This window comes from Chiloscyllium punctatum, chromosome 12 (genome assembly GCF_047496795.1).
Source record: "Chiloscyllium punctatum isolate Juve2018m chromosome 12, sChiPun1.3, whole genome shotgun sequence".
NCBI classification, from domain to species: Eukaryota; Metazoa; Chordata; class Chondrichthyes; order Orectolobiformes; family Hemiscylliidae; genus Chiloscyllium; species Chiloscyllium punctatum.
The window spans coordinates 32,717,299-32,729,673 of NC_092750.1; the positions used below are offsets into that span (position 1 = coordinate 32,717,299).

Genomic DNA, 12,375 nt, shown 5'->3' on the forward strand with positions numbered 1-12,375 from the left:
TGCAATCTGAGATTCATTCTTCAAACTTTAAATTCTGATAAGGCTTGGCTGGGCAAGCTTGCAAAGAGTACTAATAATATGAACCAATTCGTCTCACGGCAAGTGACAAAACTGAATTGTCATTGTGCTATCAGAATTCAGAAATTTGAATTATGTTTTTCATCTGTTTTTAACCAGGATAACTGAACTGTCTCAATATAATCAACTGATGATCAATTTATGGAGAAGACAATGTAGAATCAATGTAGAAGAAAAAAATGTCCTTACTTCAGTAAGCCACACCACCAACAATCTGTTCCATTCTTGAATTTTCTCAAATGTTGAGATGGTGATCTAAGTGCCAGTGATTTCACTATCCCTTCAATTTAGCATTCATTCAATGCTTACAAATATCATTTTGAAAATGTGTGCAGAACAGTAGAACAATGGCTTTTGGCATATTAGCACATTTTCATAGCTTATGAAGTTCTCTGATTAATTTAGAAATGTATTCAGACATTGTCCATGTTTTTTTTGCATTGCAGTATTCGAATTTCTAAGTCAAAGTTCAGGTCAGTAACTTTTTTCTGCATCCTCTGAGCATTCCTTTCTGTTTACGAAAATTTGGAAACTATGAATTAATTTTCTAATGTCAACTGTAATAATTGAACACTATTTTTGTACTATTGCATTAATATACTTACGTTGTGTATATAAAAGATATGCTGTGCTTAGTCATTATTATATTTTAATTTTCTTATTAATGGTATAATTTCAGCAATATGCGACTGTTATGTAAAATCATGTTTACTAACATTTTGTTACCTTTTCAGTATCTGAATAAATCATAAAATACTGTGCTGGATTTATTGGCATGCCAGTGCCCCCTCAACTGGCTAAAAAGTTAATGGGTGCCCTATCAGGACATTTTCCAAGAGCTGCAATGGAATTAATCCTCAATCAGGCAGAGGTTCGAGAAGTGGAGGAGATGCGCATCTCCACCCTTGAACCCCACCCCGCCAGTTGCAACAAGGACAGAGCCCTCCTGGTCCTCACCTTCACCCCTCCAACCTCCAGAGGCAGCACATCATCCTCCGCCATTTCTGCCACCTAGAGTCAGATCCCACCACCAGAGATATATTTCCCTCCCTACCCCTTTCAACATTCCATAGAGACCATTCCCTCTATGACTCCCTTGTTAGGTCTATGCCCCACACCAACCCTCCTTCCACTCCCAGCACCTTCCCTTGCCACTGCAAGAGATGTAAAACCTGCACCCACACCTCTCCCCTCACCTCCATCCAAAGCCCCACAGGATCTTTCCACATCCAGCAGAAATTTTCCTGCACCTCCAAAGACCTCATCTACTGTGTCCGTTGCTCTCAACGTGGTCTCCACTACATTTGGGAGACAGGATGCCAACCTGCGGAATGTTTCAGAGAACATCTCCAGATCATGCACCAATCAATCCCACTGCCCTGTGGCTGAACACTTCTACTCCCCCTCCCACTCTGCAAAGATCATGCAAGTCCTAGGCTATCTCCACTGTCCAATTTGAGCTATCCGATGACTGGAGGAAGTACACCTCATCTTCTGCCTTGGGACCCTCCAACCATACGGGATCAATGTCAATTTCACCAGTTTCCTGATCTTCCCTCCTCCCACCTCATCCCAGATCCAACCCTCCAACTCAGCACTGCCCTCTTGACCTGTCCAACCTGTCCATCTTCCTTCCCACCTATCTGCTCCCCTTCCACTCTGATCTATCACCATTACCCCCCCACCTTCATCTACCTATCACATTCCTACGTACCTTCCCCCAGCCCCACCCCAACATTTATCTCTCAGCCCCGTTGGGACCCCACCCCCATCACATTCCTGATGAAGAACTTATGCTCGAAATGTCGACTCTCTTGCTCCTCAGGTGCTGCCTGACTGGCTGTGCTTTTCCAGTGCCACACTTTTGACTCTGATCTCCAGCATCTGCAGTCCTCACTTTCTCCTGGTAAACCCTAGGATATTGATTGTGGGGAATTCTGTGATGATAGCTCCAGTGAATGTCAAGGGATGATGGTTAGATTCTCTGTTTGAGATGGTCATTGTTTGGCAGGCCAAGCTGGATATGACTGTATTTAGACATTAATGCATTTGGACATGGACTGCTTCAATATCTGAGGAATTGCATAGGGTGAACTTCGATGATGCTGAACTTTGTGAAATCATCAGCAAATATCCATGCTTAAAATCTTACGATGGAGGGGAGGTCATTGATAAACTAACTGAAGATGGTTGGGCTGACAAGTTTTGAGAAGATTTGTGGCTCAGGTTGAGGTTCTGGATGTAGGTTTGCTCACTGAGCTGGAAGGTTCGTTTTCAAATGTTTCGTCACCATACGAGGTAACATCATCTGTGAGCCTCCAGATGAAACACTGATGGAATGGCCTGCATTCTATTTATTTAAGTAGAAAGTGGGCCGTACCACCACTGCCTTATCCGGAGGCTCACTGATGTTAGCTAGTATGGTGATGAAAACGAACCTTCCAGCTCAGCAAGCAAATGTACATCCATGGTTGGGCTGAGGATACAACCTCAAAGAACTCCCGTAAAGCTGTCCTGGAGCTGAGATGAATGACCTCCAACAACTTCTGTTGCTGGTTTCCTCACCAGCTGCTGCAGAACCAGTCTCTTATCTGAATGTTGCATTACAATACTTTTTTGGGATTACATGGCATGACTTGCAATTAAATAATTTGCATTATCTGATAAGTTTTATTTATTTCAGTGAGTATGGCATTTTGATTTGCATTTGTTGCTATACCTATTTTATTGAAGTCAGTGTAAGTGGGATATTTTCTGCACACCTCCACAGACAAGGACTTAGATGACTGAGTTTAATACAGTATTCGTGTTTTCCAACTTCTCTTATTGCCACTTAACATAAGAGGTAATGAAAAATAATAAATCATAAGGTGTATGAGTTGAGTACTTAAAATTCATGCTTTACTGTTTTTTTTTTGTATGGCAGGTAGCTTCCAGATTCACGGCTTTTATTATTTGGTCATTGTAATCAAGATCAATTTAAGAATATTAAAAAGCAGCTTGGAATTTACAACTTCTCTCATTTGTGGGTAGTTTGTAGTCTTTATAGGCTAAACGCAGAGCCTAGATAGTGATTGAATTGAAATGGCAAAAATGTGAATACCACGTCGTGTGCAATAAGTGATGCATCATCAATCTTTCAATAAAGCATCACTGAAAAATTGACTAATCAATAGAAATTGGTGAAACAATCTGAAATGAGGAATTAAGAGGAATTGTGAAATATCTTTGACAAAAGGGTTAAGGAATATCCCAAAGCCTTTTATTCATAAGTAAGGAGCAAGAGGGTTTCTAGAGAAAGGCTTGGCCCACTCAAGGACAAAGGAGGAAAGTTATGCGTGGAGTCAGAGAAAATGGGTGAGATTCTTAATGAGTACTTGGCATGTTGAGGTTAGGGATAAATGTTTGATTACTCCAGATCAAGTCAGCAAAAGGAGGGAGGAAGTGTTGGAATTTTAAAAGACATTAAGGTGGACAAGTCCCCTGGTCCAGATGGAACCTATCACAGGTTACTGAGGGAAGTGAGAGAGGAAATAGCTGGGGCTTTAACAGATATCTTTGCAGCATCCTTGAACATGGGTGAAGTCTCAGGAGTGGAGAATTGCTAATGTTGTCCCCTTGTTTAAGAAGGGTAGCAGGGATAATCCAGGTAATTATAGACCAGTGAGCCTGACATCAGTGGTAGGGAAGCTGCTGGAAAAGATACTGAGGGATAGGATCGTTTTACAATTGGAAAAAAATAGCTTATCAGTGATAGGCAACGTGGTTTTGTGCAGGGAAGGTCATTCTTTGAGGAAGTAACAAAGTTGATTGATGAGGGAAGAGCTGTAGATGTCCTTCAGTAAGGTTTCCCGTGTTAAGCTGATGGAGAAAGTGAAGTTGCATGGGGTTCAGGGCGTATTAGCTAGATGCGGAAAGTCAGGAGGCATGGGATTTCATGCGGAAAGTCAGGAGGCATGGGATAGAGGGAAATTTGGCCACTTGGATAGAAAACTGGCTAACCGGTCGAAGTAGAGAGTGGTGGTAGATGGTAAATATGCAGCCTGGAGCCCAGTTACAAGTGGAGTTCTGCAGGGATCAGTTCTGGGTCCTCTACTGTTTGTAATTTTTATTAATGACTTGGAAGAGGGAGTCGAAGGGTGGGTCAGTAAATTTGCAGACGATACGAAGATTGGTGGAGTTGTGGATAGTGAGGAGGGCTGTTATCGTCTGCAAAGGGACTTAGATATGATGCAGAGCTGGGCTGAGGACTGGCAGATGGAGTTCAACCCTGCCAAGTGTGAGGTTGTCCATTTTGGAAGGACAAATAAGAATGCAGAATACAGGGTTAACGGTAGGGTTCTTAGTAAGGTGGAGGAGCAAAGGGATCTTGGGGTCTATGTTCATAGACCTTTGAAAGTTGCCACTCAGGTGGATAGAGCTTGTCAGAAGGCCTTTGGTGTATTAGCGTTCATTAGCAGAGGGATTGAATTCAAGAGTCATGAGGTGATGTTGCAGCTGTACAGGACCTTGGTAAGGTCACATTTGGAGTACTTTGTGCAGTTCTGGTTGCCTCATTTTAGAAAAGATGTGGAAGCTTTGGAGATGGTGCAGAGGAGATTTACCAGGATGTTGCCTGGAATGGAGAATAGGTCGTACGAGGATAGGTTGAGAGTGCTAGGCCTTTACTCACTGGAACGGCGAGGGATGAGGGGTGACTTGATAGAGGTTTATAAGATGATCAGGGGAATAGATAGAGTAGACAGTCAGAGACTTTTTCCCTGGGTACAAAAGAGTGTTACAAGGGGACATAAATTTCAAGTGAAGGGTGGAAGGTATAGGGGGGATGTCAGGGGTAGGTTCTTTACCCAGAGAGTGGTGGGGGCATGGAATGCGCTGCCTGTGGGAGTGGCAGAGTCCGAATCATTGGTGACCTTTAAGCCGCAATTGGATAGGTACATGGATGGTGCTTAAGCTAGGACAAATGTTTGGCACAACATCATGGGCCGAAGGGCCTGTTCTGTGCTGTATTGTTCTATGTTCTATGGGTTGGGAACTAGCTGAGCAGCAGGAGTCAGAATAGTAGTGGAAGGGATTTTCTCAAAATGGAACTCTGTAACCAGCAGTGTTCCACAGGGATCCGTGTTGGGACCACTGTTGTTTGTGATATCCATAAATGATCTGGAGGAAGGTATAAATGATCTAATCAGCAGGTTTGCAGATGACACTAAGATTGGTGGAGTAGCAGACAGTGAAGGGGACTATCAGAGAATGCAGCAGAATATCTACAGAATGGAGAGTTTGGTGGAGCAATGGCAGATGGAGTTTAATAAAGGCAAATGCAAGGTGATGAATTTTGGAAGGTCCAATTCAAGTGTGAACTATATGGTAAATGGAAAAACCCTGGGGAAAATTGATATCAAAAGAAATCTGGGTGTTCAGGTCCATTGTACCCTGAAGGTATCAACAGAGGTCAATAGAGTGGTCAAGAAGGCATACAACATGCTTTCTTTCATCGGGCCGGATATTGGGTACAGGAGTTGGCAGGTCACATTACAGTTTGTATAGGACTATGGTTTGGCCACATTTGGAGTACTGCATGCAGTTCTGGTCGCCACATTACCAAAAGGATGTGGATGTTGTGAAGATGGTGCAGAGGAGGTTCATCAGGATGTTGCCTAGTATAGAGGACACTCACTATGAAGAGATGTTGTGTAGACTAGGATTATTTCCAGCCTTGGGTGACTGTCTGTGTGGAGTTGGCACATTCTCCATGTGTCTGCATGGGTTTCCTCCCACCTTCCAAAGATGTGCAGGTCAGGTGAATTGGCCATGCTAAATTAACCATAATTGTTAGGTGCATTAGTTAGAGGAGTGTGGGTTACTCTTCAGAGGGTTGGTGTGGACTTGTTGGGCCGAAGGGCCTGTTTCTACACTGTAGGGTATGTAATCTATCTATCTAATCTATCTATCTAATTTTCATTAGAAAAACTGAGGTTGAGGGTGGAACCTGACTGAGGTGTACAAAATCATGAGAGGTACAGACAGGGTGGATAGCAAGAAACCTTTTCCCAGAGTGGGGATCTCAGTTAATAGGGCTCACGAGTTCAAGGTGAGGAGAGAAAAGTTTAAGGGAGATATGAGTGCAAAATGGACAAGATGGTAGTGGGTGCCTGGCACATGTTAGAGGCGGGCATGATAGCATCATTTAAGATGTATCTGGACAGATACATAAATACGCAGGGTGCAGAGGGATACAGATGCTTAGAAAATAGGCAACAGTTTTAGGTTGAGGATCTGGATTGGTGCAGGCTTGGAGGGCTGAAGGGCCTGTTCCTGTACTGTAATTTTCTTTATTCTTTATTCTTTGTTTTGTTCAAAGATATCCATCAATATTTCTTAATGAATTGCTTTCAAAATGTTGTTTTATTGTGCTTAGTACATAGTTTAAAATTTCTTTGTAGTCTTATCAGTTTATTTTATATTTCCAGCCGACGCTGGCGTCGTTGGAACCGTTGTTGGAGACGAAAATGTCGAGCTGGTGTAAAGTCTGTTACTTTCTACTGGCTCGTTATTATCCTTGTTTTTCTCAATACATTAACCATTTCATCAGAGCATTATAATCAGCCTCCTTGGCTAACATTTACTCAAGGTAAGAGTGCAGCTTTGTTTTCACGTAAGTACTAGTGAGCAGTAAAAATTCCATTAAATTGTTTTAATAGTGCATTTGGATAAATTGGTTGGATAATGTCCAGTGATTAATTCTAATCAGTATACAGCTGCAAATAGCTTTGTAGTTATGTAAATCCAGCTCGATGGTACAAGTTAGAATTGTACGTTTTTATCCAAACAATATGTACTGCAGTATTAGGTTGGATGCAGAGAGGCCAAGGGAATCTTGCCCACTGTTTGGAGAACTGAGAGCAGAAAACCCTGGCCACTTCTCTGGGGGAGACCCTAACAATATTACATGCCCCAGGCGTTAATTGACCAGCAGCTGTCTTTCTATGGGGTTTAAGACGCTGGTGGTTGAGGTCCTGCTTACCAAGAGCTGCTGGCCAGCCAGGCTGCCACTTTCTCATTTCCATCAGGATTGATTTGGGAGTGATGACAGCTTTCAACAATGTATCCACTAGAGGCCCAAGATCAGTGAGACACCCAATCCTCAGGTAAGTGAAGTCAGGACTGAGGTTTCTTCAGGTGGATGTTATAGGAGAGTGGGGCAGTGGGTGAAAGATAAAGATAGAGGGGTGTCATTCAGTTCCCTTCTCCCCATGCTAACTTCCTCAACCAGTCACTAAATTTGCTAGCAAATTTGACAGATTTCCTGTTCTTTTAATTTGTTGATGAGATGTAGTTTTTGCTGGCTCAGCTAGCAATCATTGCCCTGGAGAAGGTGGTGGTGAACGGCCTTCTTGAACTACAGTCTTCAGGGGTAGGGACACCTACAGTTCCAGTATTTTGGCCCAACGATAGTGAATGAGTGGTAACGTAGTTCAACATCAGGATGGCTTGGAATGGAAGTCACAAATAGTGGGGTTTTCCTGTACATCTACTGCTCTTGTCCTTTTAAGTGAAAGAGGTGGCAGGTTCAGACAAAGCTATTGGAGGATCCTTTGCAGAATTATTACACTACATCTTGTTGATGTAGTGGGAAAGACTGTCAAGCAAACAAACGAACAAGTGAGCGCGATTCAGCGCCTTGATCCTTCTCCCCTTCAATAAAATAATGTCTGATTGGGTTGTAATCTCAAATTCACATTTCCACCTACCCCAATAACCTTTCACCTGCTTACTTAATAAGAGTCTATCCATGTCTGCCTTCTAAGTGTTAAAGAACTTTGTTTCCATCTCTTTTTAAGGAAGAGAGTTCCAAAGACTGTCAATCATCTGAAAAAGATTTTGCCTTTTCTCTCCTTTAAATGAGTCACCCCTAATTTTTAAACAATGACCCCTAGTTCTAGATTGTCCCATAAGAGGAATTATCCTCTCCTCATTTGCCCTATCATGACTGCTCAGAATCTTCAAATTTCAATCAAGTCACCTATGATTTTACTAATCTCCAGTGGCTACAAGTCTTGCCTATTCAACCTTACCTTATAAGACAGCACGTCTGCATACACACCTGCTCAATATCCTTTCTCAGAACTAACTCCAGTACATTTATATCTATTTTTAAATGAGGTGCCCAGTACAGCACACTGTACTTTAGATGCAGTTTCACTGGAGTTCAGTGTAAGCAAAGTATAACCTCCCTTTCCTCTTGTATTCAATTCCCCTTGTGATAAATGGTAACATTCTTTACTTGCTGTATTTGCATAGTAACCTTGTGTGATTCATGCACAAAGAATACCCAGATATTCTGTGCCTCAGAATTCTGTAATCTCTCACCACTAAGTAATAATCTTTTTCATTCTTCCTGCTAAGATAAACAATTTCACATCTTCCCACATTATACTCCATTTGTCACGTATTTGCCCACTCACTTCACCAATCAATAGATTTTCGTGGCCTCCTTATGTATTGTCACAACTTACTTTCCTACTTATTGTTGTGTCATCAGCACATTTGATAACCGTCCCTTCTGTAAATCATTGATATAAATTGTAAACAATTGAGCTCCCAGCGCTAATCTGTGTGGCACACCACTTGTTACATTTAGTCAACTGAAAAAAAAACATTTATTCTTACTGTCTGCCTCCTGTTAGCCATCCAGTCTTCCATCCATGCCAATATGTTCTCCCACTACATCAGGATCTTTATTTTCCATAATAACCTTTGATGAGGTACCTTATCAAATACCTTATGGAAGTCTAAGTACTATACATTCACCGTTTCCCTTTAACCCTAGCATATGATACTTCCTTAAAGTACTCTGAAGATGGGCCTGAATGATATTGACTATAGTAAGCAATGTAGCTACATTATATGAGAAGTGATACAAGTGATCCCTATTTCAACATTTGGGAACAACCTGCATCTTGTAACTAGGTTCTGGCCATTCAGATCTCACTTGACAGCGAAAGTTGCATATTAACAGGAATTATTGCTTGTTAAGTATCTTGTCAACTGTTCGTCTTGCCTCCATTAATGTGTAGCTTCCAGTCTTAACACTTGCAAATGATTTGCTAGAGAATTTTTAACATGGAAGTCAGAGCAGGTACCTGACAACTCTACTCATGGCTGACTGTAAAGAATTTCCATGTTGATCATCACGCAACAGGATCTCAGGATATGCTATATGGACATTGTCCACACTCCCCTCATGTCCATGAACATTAGCATCTGACATGTACCACCCTCTGAGAACCCTCATGCACATCTCTAGTCCACTGACAGTATGCTTCTGTGCTTCAGTGTTGCACCACAGGTTGCATCGACAGCTATCATTATAATGCTGCAACAAGGAAATTTGTGCTCAGCAACATGAATCCAGGTCATGAATTGAACCATGTTGTGTTTCAGGACTATGTGCCTTTCTCTGTTAGTGCTGAATCACTTTGTATCTTCCTGGATGCTTACTGTATCACTGTCTTGCATTGCCTTTTTCTGCTATTCCCTTCAGCCAGAGATACGCAATCCTTCTGCCTTGCTGTGCCTTTTCAGACAACACAATGCCAGCATGGTTGTCAGCAGTGATTAAAGTTGAAGAGTCTGGTGCTGGAAAAGCACAACCGGTCAGGCAATATCCAAGGAGTCAGAGAATTGACATTTCAAGCATAAGCCCTTCATCAGGAATTCCTGATGCTGCCTGACCGGCTATGCTTTTCCAGCACCATACTCTTTGACTCTGATCTCCAGCATCTGCAGTCCTCACTTTCTCCCTGTCAGCAGTGATCAGTCAAGTCAAGGAAGATAGCTTTTGGTTTGGTGGTCCTCATGCCGAAAGTCAAGGGTAGCATTTTAGACCAGTCCAGGCACTTGGACACAATCATTCAGCAACTCAGGGCAGTCAGAGTCAGGATGCTATCCTCATATACGGTGAGGAGCTAAATTCTGGCAATCCACCACCCATCTTGACTCTTTCTGTCCTATTGTGCTCTGATTGTCATAGGAGACAGTGAGAATTGCAGATGCTAGAAAGTCAGAGTCAATTAAATGTGGCCTGATGAAGGGTCCTGCCCAAAATGTTGACTTTCCTGCTTCTGCAATGCTGACTTCCTCATGAAATGAGAGCACAGTAGGTATTAACCCAGATGATAGTGGGTAGCACACTTTTGATGCAGATGGGGAGGTGTCCCAAGCGAGAGTGTTGTCAGCACAGAGGAGATACAATGTTATTGGTGTAGGATAGGTTAGAATGAATGAAGGAAATTGTTGCGTGCAACAGCCTCAACGGCAGCTAGGGACAAGCAATAAATGCTGGCCAACCAGCAATGCCCACCTCCCATGAGTGAATTTAAAAAAACGGAGAAACAATGGTAGAGATTGAGCCTTGTTGTCAAGTGGATGCAGGAGCAGAGAAAAAGCATGAGGTATCCAAGAGAGGATGATAGCACTTAATTGCTAGAGTGGAGAAGATCATTTCTCTTCAACATACATTACTATGCATTCTTCCAGAAAGCTGGTCTGGTGTTATGGCCTTCTTAGATGGAAAAGGACATACTGCCTCTGCACCACACTGTCCACCAGTATCTCCAGGTTCCTGCCTACAAAGTACAACACCAATTTTCCATTCTCTGCTGTGTCAGGGAAAATGTTAGGTACCAGGCAATGAGATCGAACAGTGCTTGTCTTGGTTCAGAATGGCCTTTCAAAGATAGTGGGGGTGCCAGAGATGCTGGTCCATTCTGGGATATCCTGGCAGTAGCGAGTGGTAGAATGTCACTCGAATTGCACAAGAAGGGTACAGAACAGAATACTGGGACAAGTTTGAAAAATGTGATGGCTAGACCTTGCAGAAAGAAACTTCCATAAACTTGATGAAACTCACACTTCACCAAAAAAAACATAAGATTCAGCTCAGAGATGATTTCTCTTTCATAAGACCATTTTGACTCTGCCTAATTACCTTCAACCAACTAATTGACTTGCAATAACTTGACTCATAATAGTTTCTAGCATTTTCCCAATGAGAAATGTTGAGCTCCGTGGGCTGCAGTTTCCTGTTTTCTGTCACTCTCCCGACTTGAATAAAAGAATTATATTAGTTATCTTCTGAAGGTTAGCCCCTTCTGCCCCATAGTCCAGCTTTTTCACTAGAGAGAGAGAGACAAAAAATCTTTTATCTGAGGGTCAGCACAACTCGGTTGAGGAAAGAAGTTGAGAAGAAAACCCTTCGTGGTCATGTCAGCCAATGTGAGAATTGAAACTACGTTGTTGATATCACTCTGTTTTGCAAACCAACCATTCAGCCACCCGAGCTAACCAACCCTTTATTATGTCATGAATGTTGAACTTTAAATTCTGATTTTGTTATAAACCTAACTTTCAGTTAATATAAACGATATGTTCTGAAAAGAAGAGGTCATAAACAAATAACATTGGAGAAAAGGCCATGTGATTTCCTGTTGCCTTGGGAATGGCAGAGAAATTTGGCGATACCCATGGAGTTGTAAATTTTAAAACCTTTTACACGATGCTATACATCAAAGAATGATTGCTGCAGAGATGCAGGCTCTCAGTAACAGGTCTTTGCTATTTTGTAAGAAGTGATTGGGAGCAGAAATAAAACTCTCAGTGAGGAAAACAATTTTAAGAGGGTTAACTAAACTAATCAGTTTCTGGAATTTCTGGATTTCTGGTTTGTCAGGACTTGAACAACCTGTGAGTGTAGGCTGCCTTGATACTTATCAAAGCATCTGGCAAAATGTGGGCAGTCTAGGTTTGACCTTAGTGTAGAGGGTGAATATCTGTTAGAAGACTGAGTGTGACTTTGAAATTTCTTTAATCATACTACCTGCCAGAAGCATGGCATTAAGGAAAATTATTTTGTAAGACAGTTCAGTTATTTTAGGGTTTTTCTTTTCTTACCTTTAACTGTGAGAAAGTGGGATAGCAACAGGAATAGGCCATTCAGCCTGCCAAACCTGCTCTGACATTCATTTAGGTTATAGATGATTATCTGCCTCAATGCTACTTCCCTATACTGTACTGGTACCCAATTATATCATTAGTCTTTAGACATCTATCGATTTCAGTCTCAGAATGCTCAATTACTGAGTTTTCATACTTCTCCAGGGTAGAGAATTACAAAAGTTTACAACTCTGAGATAAGAAATTCCTCATCTCATTTTTAAATGTTCTGCCCATTATTTTGAGGTTCTATCAATTGGTCTATACTCACTAGCCAGGGGAAACATCTACATGCATCTTGTC

The 12,375-nt window shown here is 41.9% G+C and overlaps 1 protein-coding gene across 6 annotated transcripts in view; it reads left to right on the plus strand.

Moving 5' to 3' along the window:
* Positions 1 to 12,375, plus strand: part of LOC140483762 (voltage-dependent L-type calcium channel subunit alpha-1D-like) — a 600,966-nt gene that overhangs the window by 319,440 nt on the left and 269,151 nt on the right. For all 6 annotated transcript variants that reach the window (XM_072582290.1, XM_072582291.1, XM_072582293.1 and 3 more), the window contains exons 11-12: positions 525 to 551; positions 6,549 to 6,709. In XM_072582290.1, the coding sequence (XP_072438391.1) occupies positions 525 to 551; positions 6,549 to 6,709 (188 nt within the window). The remainder of the gene's footprint in view (positions 1 to 524; positions 552 to 6,548; positions 6,710 to 12,375) is intronic.